Below are 16,855 nucleotides of genomic sequence, written 5' to 3'. Positions count from 1 at the left end.
CCATATATCTGTCCTCTTCAGTCCTTGCCTCTCTGAGGAAAGGAGGAAGGTGTTTATTAATTTTTCTCTCTGAGCCAATAGCAGATTGTATAATTACTCAGTTTGGTTTCATTTTAGTGTCCCACCCCATTTGTATTACTTTAGTCATCGTGTGTATATTGTTCTTTGAGTTTTGCTTATATTCCCGTTTTCAGTTTATATAGAACTTCCTTCATTTCTCTAAAATTCTTCCTGAATTTTATCATTTTATACTCTATAATAGTCCATCGCTCTTCTATAACAGTTTGTTCAGTCATTCCCAAATTAATGGGCACCCACTGTTTCCAGTTCTTTGCTACCACAAAAAGTGTTATGACTACTGTTGTATATTGGATCTTTCCCTCTGTCTTTGATATCGTTGGAGTACATGCCCCCACTAGTGAGCAGATCTCTGGGTGAAAGGGTATAGACCCTTTGTGACTTTTCTTAAATACTTCCAAATTTTTCCCCAAAATAATTAGTCCAATTTTAGCTCCAGCAGTATATTAATACATATTCCCATAGCCCTTCCAACACTGTTTCTGGTTCTTTCCAGCTTTGCCAATTTGCTAGTTGTGAGGTTAAACTTGAGGACTGTTTTAATATCTATTTCTTATTATTAGTGATTTGGAGGATGTTTTCATAAGGTCATTAATAATTTGCAACCCTTCTTTTGAAAATGTTTCATGTCCTTTGACCTCTTATTTATTGGGGAAGGGCTCTTAATCCTCTATATTCGTATCAATATTTTGGATACCAGACTATTACTGATACTTAATGCAAAGATTCAAACCCCTCCATTTCAGTTGATAGTTTCTCTCCTTATTCTACCTATACTGCTTTAGTTAATGAAAAAAAGCTTTTAAATAACTGAAACTATCTAGTTTGTATTTTATGCACAATTTTATCACTCCAATTGGTTAAAAAATCTACCCCAAGCTATCGTTGTAAAAGGTACCTCCTTGAGTACTCCAATGACGTAACCATTATTCAGGTCGCACATGCTCGTGGAGCTTATCATGATACAAGGTCTAAATGTAATCTCTGTTAAACTGCTTTCAGTTTCCCAGCAGCTTCTGTCAAACGGGTTTCTGGTTCTACACCCTCCCCGCTAAATTTAACATTCTTGAGTTTATCAGTTTGTCAAACACTAGACTTCTACTCTTAATTGCTTCTGGTTTTTATTTATCAGTCTGCTCCACTCATCTACTTTTCCATGTTTAAACTCGTACCAAGTGGCTTTGATTACAGCTTCAGAATTACCCCTTTCTCAGTCTTCATTGTCAATGATAATTCATAGCATTTACCATTGCTGATACATAAAACTAAAACTGCTTCCACTCATGCATTTAGATATGAGGAAATACTGGGAATTTGAGAAATTCTTGAGGGAGGCATTATTTTTATAAATCTTTTGCTTACATTACATAAATTATATGACAGAATAATGGTATTTATATAATTTGAAGATTCCTTAGGGATTTTTCTATTTTATAAGAGGAGATCTGTTAGGCAATAATTTTGATCTATTTATTTTTTTACAACTGTATGCTTAGGATGATGCTCCCTCTATTCAAGGATTTGTAAAATCTGTTCATTTTAGCATGTCAATTCAGGGACAAGAAAGGACTATACTAATAAGGTTTCTAAGGGAATTTAAGTAGCTACTTTCTTAAACCTTTTGAAGATGCCAATTCCTTCACAAATGTTAACCTAATTGCAGTAATTCATACTGTGACTCTTCACTGTACTCAAAGTTTTAAGGAAGATAATTTAACAAGATTGAGTCCTGCATGGCAGGCCCAATATGCTCCTGTTATTTCACGTAGCATTTAGCACTTCTGTTCAATGTGCCCATTGGAAAATAACAATAATAGTACTGACTGTCTTAAAAATAACAAAGATGGGAAAAGCAGTTGAATAACCCAAACACATATGGGGTAATATGTGCAGAAAGGGGGATATATTTTGAGGGTATTCAGGGATCTGAAAGAGGAAGAGATAACTATTTTCTCAGCTCTACAAAAACTTTATGGCAATTCTACAACTGTATTAAAGGTTTCCTTGATGAAAATATGAGGAATAGGGGCAGTTAGGTGGCACAATAAGTAGAGCACCACCCCTGGAGTCAGGAGGACCTGAATTCAAATCCGGCCTCACACACTTGACACGCTTACTAGCTGTGTGACCTTGGGCAAGTGACTTAACCCTAATTGCCTTGCCTTCCGCCCTCCAAAAAAAGAAAAAAAATATGAGGAATACAGGCATTTACAAATTAATCTTCCACAGCAGGTAACTACATAATTCCCAAAATGTACAAAGGGTACAAAATCCCACTGACTGTTGCTTCTTGATTAAAAAAAAAAAGGATTTGACACATTGTAGCAAACTGCATCTTTAAAGTCTTTCAACAATCAATCTCCCATGCACATGTTAAAGATTGCTTGATAGAAACTACAAATAAAATTTTATTCAATCCACTGACTATAAATTATCAAGTAAGGCACAGAAGAGAGATGTATGCTTATGTGGCAGCAACTACTCAACTATGGATATCATAATTCATTTAATGCCTAGTTTATAGCTGCTATTTTTTCCTATAACATCTGAAAGTGTTTTTTCAGATTTTTGTACTTGTGCTCTTTTCTTTGCAGAGGTAACAAATAGTTTGACAGAAAATACATACACGCACAGACACATTTGTTGCCATTTTAAGACTCAACCAGTATGTGAACGAAGCACTGAAATGCCCAGGCCCAACTGGTGGGAGGAATTAAGTGGCTGATCACAGAAGGAGTGCAGAGCCTGCTGAAGATCTGAGTCGCAATCCAGGTTGGCGGTTCTTGGGGGAGGAGGAACGCTGGTGTGGCAGAGCTTGCTGTGTAGAAATAGCTCTGAAAACAACAGTGCAGCCCCTCAAGCTTGGAACAAAGTATTCTCTACACTACAAGCAGAAAACTCAAGGGTCAAGTAGTTGGCTGGGAACATGAACAGGCAGCGAAAACAGACTCAGACTCAGTCTCAGAGTTTGGAATCTTTCTTTGGTGACAAAGAAGACCAAGACATACAGCCAGAAGAAGTCAACAAAGGCAAAGAGCCTACATCAAAAGCTTCCAAGAAAAACATGAACTGGTCTCAGGCCATGGAAGAGCTCAAAAAGGAGTTGGAAAAGCAAGTTAGAGAAGTAGAGGAAAAATTGGGAAGACAAATGAGAATGATGCCAGAAAACCAGGAAAAACAAGTCAATGACTTGCTAAAGGAGACCCAAAAAAATACTGAAGAAAATAACACCTTAAAAACAGACTAACTCGAATGGCAAAAGAGCTCCAAAAAGCCAATGAGGAGAAGAATGCCTTGAAAGGCAGAATTAGCCAAAGGGAAAAGGAGATCCAAAAGACCACGGAAGAAAATACTACCTTAAAAATTAGATTGGAGCAAGTGGAAGCTAGTGACTTGATGAGAAATCAAGATAATATAAAACAGAACCAAAGGAATAAAAAAATGGAAGACAATGTGAAATATTTCACTGGAAAAACCACTGACCTGGAAAATAGATGCAGGAGATGTAATTTAAAAATTATTGGACTACCTGAAAGCCATGATCAAAAAAAGAGCCTAGACATCATCTTTCAAGAAATTATCAAGGAGAACTGCCCTGACATTCTAGAGCCAGAGGGTAAAACAGAAATTGAAAGAGTCCACCAATCACCTCCTGATACAAAAGATCCCAAAAAGAAGACTCCTAGGAACATTGTTGCTAAATCCCAGAGCTCCCAGATCAAGGAGAAAATACTGCAAGCAGCCAGAAAGAAACAATTTGAGTATTGTGGAAACCCAATTAGAATAACACAAGATCTAGCAGCTTCTACATTAAGGGATCAAAGGGCTTGGAATGATATTCTGGAGGTCAACGGAGCTAGGATTAAAACCAAGAATCACCTACCCAGCAAAACTGAGTATCATGCTCCAAGGCAAAATATGGATTTTCAATAAAATAGAGGACTTTCAAGCTTTCTCAGTGAAAAGACCAGAGCTGAATAGAAAATCTGACTTTCAAACACAAGAATCAAGAGAAGCATAAGAGGGTAAACAAGAAAGAGAAATCACAAGGGACTTACTAAAGTTGAACTGTTTTGTTTACATTCTACATGGAAAGACGGATGTGTATGATTCATGAGACCTCAGTATTAGGGTAGCTGAAGGCAACATACACATATGTGTATGTGTGTGTGTATATATATGTATATATATATGTATATATGTGTGTGTATATATATATATATGTATACGTATAGACAGAGAGCACACGGCAAATTGAATATGAAGGGATGATATCTAAAAAAATCAAATTAAGGGATGAGAGAGGAATATATTGAGAGAGGGAGAAAGGGAGAGATAGAATGGGGTAAATTATCTCACCTAAAAGTGGCAAGAAAAAGCAGTTCTGCAGGAAGGGAAGAGGGGGCAGGTGAGGGGGAATGAGTGAATCTTGCGGTCATTGGGTTTGACCTGAGAAGGGAGTAACATACACACTCAATTGGGTTTCTTACCCCACAGGAAAGAAGAAGGAAGATAAAAAAGGGGGGACGATAGAAGGGAAGGCAGATAGAGGGAGGATGTAATCAGAAACAAACACTTTCGAAAGGGGACAGGGTCAAGAGAGAAAATTCAATAAAGGGGGATAGGTTAGGAAGGAGCAAAATATAGTCAGTCTTTCACAACATGAGTTTTGTGGAAGGGTTTTACATAATGATACACATGTGGCCTATGCTGAATTGCTTGCCTTCTTAGGGAGGGTGTGTGGGGAGGGAAGAAGGGAGAGAATTTGGAACTCAAAGTTTTAAAAACAGATGTTCAAAAAAAAAAAAAGTTTTTGCATGCAACTAGGAAATAAGGTACACAGGCAATGGGGCGTAGAAATTTATCTTGCCCTACAAGAAAGTAAGGGAAAAGAGGATGGGAGGGGAGTGGGGTGAGAGAAGGGAGGGCTGACTGGGGAATGGCGCAACCAGAATATATGCCATCTTGGAGTGGGTGGGAGGGTAGAAATGGGGAGAAAATTCGTAATTCAAAGTCTCATGAAAATCAATGCTCAAAACTTAATATATTAAATAAATTTTTTAAAAAAAGGAAGGGATGTAAAGAGGCAGAAGGAAATTCTCATCTAATCCAAAATTTACAGGATAGGAGAATGTTCCATAGAAAAGGAAGGGAAAGAAGAGGAAATGGATCACTGATTCTGAAAGCTATAGATGAAGTGTAGGGGAAGCAATGATTTTGGCAGAAGCAGGAAGGCAAGACAAAAGACACCAGCTTCACTTCACCCCATGATTGTAGTACGCTATATAAACTTCTAAGGTAATTTTCATGGCTTGTTGGGAGTTTACAACAATTTTCTTACTTCAACCAAAATAAAAAACAAGACTAGGAGAGTGGCTACTGAGACAGATAAAAAAAATGGATGGATGAATGAATGAATAGCTAGCTGGATCCCTTAGTATAGGTGTGGGTCTAATTCACAGTACAGGAACAACACAGAGGTTATGGCTTAGATGTGACCACTTCTTTGTGGGGCAGTAGCTTTATCCCAGCTAGGCCAAGCAGACCAGCAAATGATGTTAGCAGTGACAGCTCTGGAGATAGGGAAGAACTCTAATAAGGATTTACACTTAGAGGCATGAATTGTCCTGACTACATGTTTTCCCTCACCCACCAATACAGGATTCTGTGGGAAGATATGTCCCTTTGGGGATGGAGAGGAATGTTCTGTTTTATCTTGTTATTCTATGTAACTGAATAGATTTTGCTTTGAATTAATGTATCCTCGGGTTTGGCATAAGAGCAGTATCAGTGGAAGTTGTAAACTGTGGCTCTGAATAGATGCCGATCCAAATAATACCTTGAATCCACATTAGCTTTGAGGAGCTCACAAAGAAGTAGCCTTGGCCACACGAATATCAGGCTCTTCTTATATCCCTGGAATAATGGTGTATATACATGGGGAAGGAGTGGTCTAATAATGGTCAGAGGAAGAAGTGGTTCAGTTGATAACTCCCTGCAAGGGATACACTGAGGTAGCTATCTGTCAACCAGATATAAACAAAGGGGCCTGCTATCTTTCTGCTTTTTACTTCAGATAGGGAATATTACAAAGAACTTCCTGAGAACTCTTGAGATGCCTCAGGGTACAGTGGAAAGGGTATGGGACTTGGAATTAGAAGACATGAATTTTAATCTCTGCCACTTACTGCCTTTGTGACCCCTGGACAAATCACAACCTCTCTGGATCTCAGTTTCTTTATCTGTAAAATGAGAGGGAGATTAAAAAACTTTCAGGTCCTTTACAGCTCTAAATCCATGAGTCTATGATCTGAAAACCATTCCCCACTTCTGGTAATTCAGGAAGGGCATGTGATGTCACCAGAAAGAACCAAGGAAACCCAGCTAATGATTTTAACGTCCCAGGCAACAAAAACAAAGACCTTAGAACAAAGGTATTTTCACTACTAATAGTGGTTAAAAATAGGAGATTTAATAAAAACATTTGGGAAATGAAAAGGCAGTTAAAATGATGGCGTATGAAAACTGAATTTATATTCTTGGATCATGGATTAAAATACAAGAATGATGGACTTGTCTAGAGATGGAGTGAACCTGACATCTAAAAACCATACATGTCTAGTTTATAATCAACTGAAAGAAAAAGGAGAAAACTGCATAGATCTCAGAAGCTTCATACAATGGAGTAGTAGATACAATACAAGAAGAACAGAAGACAGGCCAAGTAACTAATGGGAGACAAAAGCCAAGAACAGTACCAACAATAAAATCCATGGCTTCACGTGTCTATGTATGAATGCTCAAAGTATGGGCTATCAACAGGGTAAACTAATGGCCAGAGAAAAATTGACTTGATAAATATCACAGACAACAAAGGATGGGACTCCAAACTGGAATTTGGCTACTAAAAGTATACCTTATACTCAAAAGGGACAAAACAGACAAAAGAACAGTGGAACAGCCTTGCATATTAACAACATATGCTCATGAGGAAAGTTAGGAACCTGAACACAGCATGTGGGAGACAATCAACAGAAAAACACAAAGAAGCGCTACGCTAGAGATCACCTGGAAAGGAAGAATCAGATGAGGAATTTAGGAGACAAATGACAAATCTGGCATGGAAAGCCGACGTAGAAAGACGACACGCTTCAACTATACAGACACTGACTGGTACTCTTTATTTTCTGCCAAAAACAAGACAGCAGGTGATATATTTGTGAACTGTCTTAACTGTGATGTCATCCCTCAAAAGGCTGCAAAATAAGGGGTAATTCTGAACAATAAAGTGGCACTTGTTGCTTAAGTTGGCAGTGACAGGAACCTCTGAAGTAAATGCCTACTCTATCATGGAACCTACTATTTAAAAAGAAACGAGAGAGAGGAAAACCAGGCATAATGTGATGTGAATTCTTGATTTTAAGGGAATCAATTCTGGAGGGTCTGGAGGGAGGGCTCCCATGGGCTAATTAATTAATTTATCACAAGGGAAGCTGGCTCAATAGAAAAGGAAACCTCTCAAGAATGAAATTCTGAACACACAAGAACAATGAAGAAAAATGGGTCCACAGAAAACCCCCTGACAAACTCATATTTGAAAGAGACATGTATAGAAATGCAACTAATTTAGGATGAATATAAATGAGTAGCAAGATCCTGTAAGAATAGTGTCAGGAGTGCTAACGCTCAGAATGAGCTGAGTCCAGCAATGAATGGTAAGGACAACAAAGAGGTTTTATATAGCTGGGTTGGGGAAAAGAAAAGGAACAAAGAAGGGATAGGACTGCTGCTTGGGGGTAGATAGGGTAATGCTAAAATGGATAACAATAAGGAGAATCTAAAATATTCAACTCTTATTCTGTTCCTTATAATGGTCATAATCATTACAAACTGGGAAGCTTTAATTGTAAATATAAGGTACCATAACTGTTTTCCCCCCAAATATATATACCAAAATTTATATTTCCAAACGAGTACTGATCCATTCACAAATATGATTTATTCAAGACATTTTGGGAAATGGAGAGGGCAGAGGGAAGAAGAGAACTGAACAGCATTTGAGAGGTTACAGCTTTCTTTAATAGATCCTTAATGAAGTGAAACTTCATTCTTTGAGAATGTTTTTATTTTTATAAAAAGCAATTAGACTGAAGTATGCAATTGGTGAATACAGTATGTAACAATTTTTTGATAAAATGACTAAAATTTAAGAAGTCTAATTGTTTTAGTCTAGCTGGTAAACCTCATGAACATAATTCCAAAGGAGGACATTGAAAAAAAAAAATTAAACCAATAGTAGTATCATTATGTGGCCTGGGACCCAGGACGTTCCCTGGCCCCAAAGGCCCTGGTTCACGCAAATTAAGTTGGATGCTGAACACGGCATGCTGCACCCTCTCCCCTCCCCCCAATAAAAAAGGTCATGTTATCTCTTTGGCTAAACGTAGTCAAATGGTTAGGGCACAAAAAATCTTTGCAGGAAGCTTCTCTAATAAAAATTTATTTCCAAGATAAAAGAAACTGATACAAATTAATAAGAAAAAGAGCAACTCCCCAATTGGTAAACGGTCAAAAGATAAAAGATGCAGCTAGGTGGCTCGGTGGAAAGAGTACTAGGTCTTTGGTCAGGAAGATGAGTTTTCTTGAGTTCCTATCTAGTTGCAGACACTACCTAGCTGTGTGACCCTGGACAAGTCACTCAACCTTGTTTGTCTTGGCACCTCATTTGTAAAAGGAGCTGCAGAAGGAAATGACAAACTGCTCCACTATCTTTGCCAAGAAAACCCCAAATGGGGTCACAAAAAGTTGGATATGACTGAAAATCAACTAAGCGTGACACAAAAGCTATAAACATGTAGTTCTCAAAGGAAAAAAAATCCAAGCTATCAGTAGCCTCGTGAAAAATGCTCTCAATCACTAAAAGATAAATGCGAAGTAAATCATCTTTCAGGTAAAGGTATATTAATCAAGTGAGGAATAGCTGGGCAAATTATGGTAGATGAATGTAATGGAATACTATACCATAAGAAATGATGAAAAGGGATTGTTTCAGAGAAACCTGGAAAGACCTGAATGAACTCATGCAAAGGAAAACGGGAAGAACAAAACTAACAATTCATAAAACAATATTGCAAGTTAACAAGACTTAAGAACTCTGACGGATACAACGAATGAGCATGATTCTACAGTACCAAAGGATGAAGAAGGTTACCCTCCTTCTGACAGAGATGATGGATTTAATATGCAGGGAATCTGTTTTGCTTGACTATGGATATTTGACATAAGGGTACTGTTTTTTCTTTTCTTTCTGGGGGAAGACTGAAAGGAAGAGAAAATAAAAGCTTGCTAAATGAAAAAAGTAAATTTAATTCAAAAATATCTTTTTGGGTCAAAGCTCCCACCTGCAGTTTCTCTAGAAAAATTTAGTATATTCACGATGTGTGTCTAAATTTTCCCCAAATATGGGTAAAAGGGGCCTTCAACTCCCCTTCAAAGTACCAAATGTATATTGGGCACAGGCTAACCTTTATTTCATCCTATAAGATGTTTATGACACAAATGCCCACAAACACACAAAAACACACAGCACTCAAATAGCTCATCGACTTCTCCAAGAAGCGAACTCACATTGGGCTGCTAAGAAACAACACTATGACATCCTGGTCCCTTTTTTCCATCCATGGAATTCACAACCAACACTAGTAGCATCCTATTGTTGACTTCCCCAGAAGGTAAATATACTTTGGGGCTGCTGAACAAGTAATCTCCTTCCCATAGGAACTCTGCTATCTGAATAACTCACTAGCTTTGTTATCCAAGTAGAACGTTGAACAGAACTGTATGTGGATGATCCCTTTCATTCTCCATAAAGTATACTGCATGAGAAAACCCCCTTCTCTTGAGAATAGGGGTTCTTAATCTTTTTTGTGTCATGGACCCCTTTAGGAGTCTGATAAAGCCTATACTTCACCGAATAATATTTTTAAATGAATAAAACACATAGCATTGAAAAGGAAATCAATTATATAAAATACAGGTATCAAAATCTTTAGATTGTAAGTCATTTGAGGGCAGGGATGTCTTTTTATTAATTGTATGCCCAAGTACTTAGCACTGTGCATGGCACATCGTAGGTGCTTAATAACTATTGGAAAATACAAAATAAATGTTTATGGACCTCAGACCAAAACCCCATGTTTCTAGAAAGTTCAAGTTCTTGAACTTGGTAAGTCATGTTTTCATGAGACTACTCCCCCCAAAACTTCCCAGCTACCGTGGAAATCTCCCTTCTCTGTTTAAAAAAGCTAGATTATAGGATAATGCTGCCTAGAGAATTTGAAATTGCTCTGTCCTCCACAGGAGTTGGGATTCACAAACACTGCCAGTGGACTACCCATAACTACTATCTCAGGCTATAGGCAAGTATGTCTACCTCAACCCTGTGTTTCTGCAAGTAGTGGCTATCAAACTGCTCATGTTAGGGAGGAAACTCGACATAGGCAGAGATTACCTTCAGCAATACTCCTACCCTAATACAAATGGACTCTGCTTTGTGCTGGTAAGTCTTCTGGGCAAGGCAAGTCTAAGCAACAAATAGAAGAGGGCAAAGGGCCCAACTCCTCTGGTAAGAATTCATTCTTTTGAAACCCAGCCCACCAGCCATCTTGAGGTTCCTGTGTCTTAAAAGCAAAGTGCCAGTAGGCATATCCAAACTAAACACTAAATCCCTCACAGATGACTCCAAGGCTTACACCCTGTACACCAAGCTGAATGAAGACTCATCAAAAAGAGTATCATCTCCTAAACAACCACTGAACAATTAGAACAGCACATATCTTCACAAAACAAATCTGAGGAACACCACTCACAGGAATATATAAATTCTGAAATGTTTCAAGTAATTACTTCTATAGGGAACTTCTTTTGCAATAGTATTTTAATGACATCAGATAATTTTAAACACATTTAATTCCTACACCCTTCAATGTTGCCCTACAGTGCTGAAGGACTGCAGTTATTTGAAACAGTTGACTCATAATGTGACTTAACATATGTAAATAAGAGCACCTGTTTTCGACTAGGTAGTTAGTGTATTGTGTTTAATTTGTGGCACTACGCTTTGTTTTTAACGTACACTGCTACTTACTTGGTAGACTCAGTACTTGATTCACAGAGCACTGAGAGACTACGTGCCTGGATTTGCTCTCTATCTTCCTCCTAAACTGATGTAACTGCTGACTTCAAATCAAATTCACAAGAATTTTTGATGCTCAGAAATTTGAGTCATCAACTGCTGGTATGCATATACCAACACAGAGTATGGCTAATAAATAAAATGAACTTCAATTTTTAATGAAACCTTATGGCCTTACTACAGACTTCATGACATAGGAGTTATGATTAGAATTCAGCAATGAAAGATCATACTTTCAATAGACATAATCTGACAGGGAGGGAGTGGAGTAGGCACGATATACCAAAAAAATGCACGTCTACAAAGACATCCACTTGAGGGAGAAGCATATTAGAGGGCAATTATTTTGCATATACTAGAGAATGCCCCTGAAGATGGAAAATATTGATCCTTTTCTAAAAAGGAAAAAAAGAGTAAACTTAAACCTGGTATACTGTTTGAACATTCCTGTCTTTTCCTAGATCCTCTTACTCCCCAAATTAGAGATGCTCACTAAAGCTCTCCTCTTCTGTGGGAGGTGAGCATTTGGTTATGGGATCTGGTTCTCTGGTGTCTGAATAAATGGTTTACTTCTTCTACCTTCTATGTGGAGAGTCTCGTATACTTTGCAACACAGAACCACAGGGGCATTTTGACAATCACCATCTACATTGTAACAACATTTAGTCTTTCCTTTCTACAATCAATCTAGTACTGCAAGTCATCTTATCATATAACTGTTCTAATAAAAACATTAACAACTTTTGATGGATTCCCATTAGTATTTAAAACAGACACTCCTCAGTCTGGCATTCAAGCCCTTCCAGTGTGTGGCTTCTTCCTATCTTTCCATTCTTTTTTCATCCGAGTTCTCTCATGCACACTACATTCTAGCAAAATGAAACGGCTTTCCACGCCCAGATCTCTTCCTTCCTTTTCTCAGTGCCTTTAGAAGCACTTTCCCACAGGCCTAAATTCATCTGCTCAATACTTCTTCATAATGAAAGCCAAGTTCAGGTAACATTTCCTCCATGAAATGCCTTCTCTTAATCTTCTACGGATAAATCATCCCTGCCCCATCAAATCGCTCACGTCACTCTAAGCTCTTCTTTGACACTTATTCACAATGGGCTTACAATCTAAAGGGGAAGATAAAACACAAATAAGAACATAGCCATGTCACGTAAGAAATTGAGATGTGTAACTCGGAAAAGAGAAAATTGGGAGGGGGAAGGAGAAAGAGTTCATTATAAGTTCCCTCAAACACTTAAAGTCCTGTCATGTAAAAGAGAGATTAGACTCATCTAATATAGAAACAGAGAATAATACTTCATGGTGGCAGCTGTGTTGGAATTTTGGTATAAAAAGTAGCACAACTTAAAGAACTGTACAAAGCTGTGGAAAACTTCATTCCACGACAATAAGCATAATTACAATTATTCGTTGACCAAGTGGTAGCAAAGATGAAGATGTTATTGCTATTAATTCATTTCCATGTTAACATGAAATTCACAAATTCACATTAATAATCCCACCAAAGGATGAAGAAAAAAACAATGATCTGGTAAACTGTACCTGTTCATCTCTCTGTCTCCACTCTTGCCAATTCTCTTCTTGTAAGTCTTTCTGTACTGGGTTTGGCAATGAAAGCTCCTGTGGAGAGCTACAAACTACCTGGGAGGATTTCTGGGGAATCTTCTTAAAAGCAATATTCCTCAGCTGAAAGGACAACGACAAAGCATGTATATTGCTATCAGCTAATGAACCCCAGGTTACTGGTGCCTACAAGTTAAAATTATCCTGATTAGTCAACCACTTATTAAAACCAAGTAAATAACTCGTGTTTGCTGAAATCTTTGCGGGCACTATAACGTTACTTTGAAAGGCAGTGAGATACAGTGGTGAGAGTACTGGATTTAACATCAGAAGACTTGAGTTCCAGTTTCTATACCAATAAGGCAAGTTACTTATCTCTATGTGTGCACCCCCAATTTCCTCATCTGTAAAAGAGAGAATATCTTCACTATTTAATTCACAGGTTTGTTATGAAAGTCTTACAACATAATTCAAAGTATACTGTAAACTAAGGCACTATACTATGAACACAGGATTTATAGCTAGGAGGGACTTTGGAAATCAATTCTAATCTAATTTTTACAAATGAGAAAAAAGAAAATATAATAATGAAATACTGTATTTAGGTCCTAATTTGCTAATATTCACGGGTTGATGATGAAAATTAAAATAATCACTCTGCTGTAATAACTACTTTATCAATTCTCTAATTCATTTTATCCTAAAAACAAAGTTGTCAAGACTGGAGAACACAAAAATCAGCATGATTTTTAAGACAGAACTACAACATATAAAAAGAGTTACTTTTAAATGGTTAACAAAAAATTTGTTTAATAACCTGGTCAATCCTGGGTAAAATGACTACTGACATCCTGGATATGGTGAATGGAGGAACCAATTCTTGAAGTCAATATAAAATTACACAGTATTTCCCCTTAAAAATCAAAGTAAAGTAGGTAAGAGAAAGAGAGGAAAGCCGTGAGGTTAAAAAAAACCCAGAATCATAAATTTTCATTTGACTTTTAAGGCAACTAGGATGGGAGCCACAGCAGGGTTCTCCAGATAATCCAAACACCATTACTATATTGATAATATTTAATACAGTATTTCCTAACTTACCAAATGCTTTACCCAGATTACCCAGTTAAGGTATATAAGGCAAGTATTATTTCCAATTCACAGATGAAGAAACTCAAGCTTTGAGGTGTTAAGTCAAGGTCAAACTATTTATCAATGGCAAAGCCAGGACTCAAACCCAAGTCTTCTAGTGCTCTAAATACCTGTCAATCTGCCTCACCAATGCGAGATACTGGTGAAGATCCAAGAAGACAATAAATATATATCCTTCCTCTACAATGCAACTACCTCAGATATTTTAATTGCATTATTTTCATGATATACAGGACTGGCAGGGAGAACGGACTGAGAAAAGAGACAACAGGCAAGGAGGTTATTATGCACAAACTATACAAAATTTGGATCCAGAATAAGTGTGACTACAGGAATGGAAAGAATGGAAGAAGTTCCTTAGACTCAGACACTACAGCCGACACTTTCATTCTCCTTTTCGGTCTGATTTAGAAGAGAATATAAAGCCCTTGAAACTGAGTGCCCTAGTCCATGCTACAGCCACACTTAGGACCTTAATTTAGGCATAAACTCTACAAGTAATCCTCCCTGCTGGTGGCCCTGTTTTCAACCTGTTCTTCCTGCCAGTTTGTTTGAGATACCATGAAAATATTCCAATTTAAATGACGTTTGAGGAAGCTGTGTTGTAGTAGAATCTCTTTCATCATCTTATTTGATATGTAGAACAATTTTTGTAAGTACTATTTTAGTATCAGAAGACATAAAAGTCCTGGCTTTCCCAGTGACTTATTTTGACCCTGCATAAGTCATCTAACATTTCTCTCATTCTAACATCTCATTCTCTTCATCTGTAAACTAAAAATGACTGCCATAGCACTCCAGATATCTAACCCTACTTCTTCACATTCCCAACTTCAGCAGTAATAACTGTGCAGCACAACAGTACAGGGGCGTCCAAAAGTTCTAAATGAGGGCCAGGAACTGTTAGAAAGGTTTCTCCTTTAAATAATCTGAGGGAAAAACATTTTAAACAGACACAGTAAAAAAAAAAAGTGGCTAAGGTAGAAAGATCACTCTTAAAGACTCAATAAGTTGAGTAAATGCAAAAATACAAGAAGAAACAGTGATTTGATTAGTTTTTCTAAAACAAAACAAAACTTCTTTAAGGGTCTTCAACATGTGTCAAATGTTTCTTTGTTTTCAACTGCCTCCATTATTATTTTTGGGAGAGAAGAAGGGTAGGTGGTCCAGACCTGTCACTGGGAGTATAGATAACCTCCAGTGTGAAAGTTCCCTCTAACACAGACTGGCAACTATTCTCAAACTTTAAAGTCTTAGAAACTTGCCTGTGAACCTGAAAAGTAAGTAATGTGCCCAGGGTTGCAAAGCCAGTATGTCCAAAGGCTGAACTCTAACCCAGATCTTCAGCAGTTAAGGCATGCTTTTGCCCATCTATATGGCAGGCTACTTTTCTATATTTTTCCCAAGTGAAGAATCTACTTTAAAATGCTTATTATGCAATTAATACTGAAAACTTTTGGAAAAACTGCCAAGTCCTCCCTAATAAGGAAAAGAAGTGTGTGGACATGGGACTTCAGACAAATACAAAAAACCCCTTAAACCAGTTAACTTTCATGCTACCTCATTTGCTTCACTCTGCTGCTGTTCCTTCTTCTTTCTTCTTTTTTCTTTCTTCTTTTCATTCGTGGTTGGTTTGCTCCCCAAAGTTTGGGACTTTCCAGGATTCCGACCTCTGCCCTTCCCAGGCTCAGAATCAGAACCACTGCCACTATCTACTTGCAAGAGAGCGAAACGAGATGCAGTAGTGGGAACAGAACTGATTACAGCTGAAGCCATTGTAAAGATGCCTCTCTTAAGAAAAGTCTATCAGAGAATAATTCCTGAAAATGAAAGATAAATAAAAGGAATCAATGTAACATGCTTTCCAAGAAGGCTGTTTTTCTTTACCATAAGTTTAGTTAACCAGTGTTAAAATACACAGAGACCTGTTCATAAATTACACATTCTTAAGAAATTACTGGGGCAGCTTGGTGGCACAGCGAGTAGAGCACTAGCCATGGAGTCAGGAAGACCTGAGTTCAAATCCAACCTCAGACACTTGACACACTTACTGGTTGTGTGACCTTGGGCAAGTCACTTAACCCCAACTGCCCTGCCTTCCCCCCTCCAAAAAAAACACCCAAAACCAAAACAACTGAAACAGCAACACAAAATAAAAACAAAAAGCATAACGTGTGCCATAATAATTAGGCTATGGAAGGGTAACTACCAAGGTATTACTTAAGTAGGTACTTAAATTATTTCTTGAGTTGAAGTAAATATATTTTTCTAAATATGTTCTCCCCAAATTCCTAGAAAATAAGATGGATCTGCTTTCTTATAAACACTTATACAACACGTTAAAGCATAATCCATTTTTAGAAAGAGGTGCAAATTTGAAATAATTTTATAGTCACTCATCTTTACAATACTGTAGTCAGGAAGATGGATGACAAAACTTCATCACCGAACAAACACACATGCACATTTGTGAGGATATGTTTGTGTATAAGTGCATATACTGTGTGTGGGGGGGAGGGAGAGAGTTTGGGTAGACTGCAGGGCTGGGGAACCTGCAGCCTTGAGGCCACATGTGGCCTTCTAGTTTAAGTGTGGCCTTTTCGCTGAATCCAAATTTTACAGAACAAATTCTTTTCTAAAATTTAACAATTTATTTATTTTTAGTTTTCAACATTCACTTCCATGAGTTTTAAATTTTCTCCCTCTCCCTCCCCTCCTCCTCTCCAAAACGGCATACAATCTGATATAGGTTCTACATATACATTCCTATTAATCATATTTTCACATTAGTCATGTTGTATAGAAGAATTAGAACGAATGGGAGGAACCAGGAGAAAGAGTAACATAAAACAAAACAAA

At 37.6% G+C, this 16,855-nt stretch overlaps 1 protein-coding gene across 3 annotated transcripts in view; it reads right to left on the bottom strand.

Annotated features, from left to right (window-relative positions):
- The window catches only part of GKAP1 (G kinase anchoring protein 1), a 59,494-nt gene that overhangs the window by 30,868 nt on the left and 11,771 nt on the right, over window positions 1-16,855 (bottom strand). For all 3 annotated transcript variants that reach the window (XM_036739364.1, XM_036739366.1, XM_036739365.1), the window contains exons 3-4: window positions 15,557-15,816; window positions 12,827-12,970 (exon numbers count right to left, since the gene is read on the bottom strand). In XM_036739364.1, the coding sequence (XP_036595259.1) occupies window positions 12,827-12,970; window positions 15,557-15,772 (360 nt within the window). In that variant the 5' untranslated portion in view covers window positions 15,773-15,816. The remainder of the gene's footprint in view (window positions 1-12,826; window positions 12,971-15,556; window positions 15,817-16,855) is intronic.

This window comes from Trichosurus vulpecula, chromosome 9 (assembly GCF_011100635.1).
Source record: "Trichosurus vulpecula isolate mTriVul1 chromosome 9, mTriVul1.pri, whole genome shotgun sequence".
Taxonomy (NCBI): domain Eukaryota; kingdom Metazoa; phylum Chordata; class Mammalia; order Diprotodontia; family Phalangeridae; genus Trichosurus; species Trichosurus vulpecula.
This window is presented reverse-complemented; position numbering and strand designations above follow the sequence as displayed.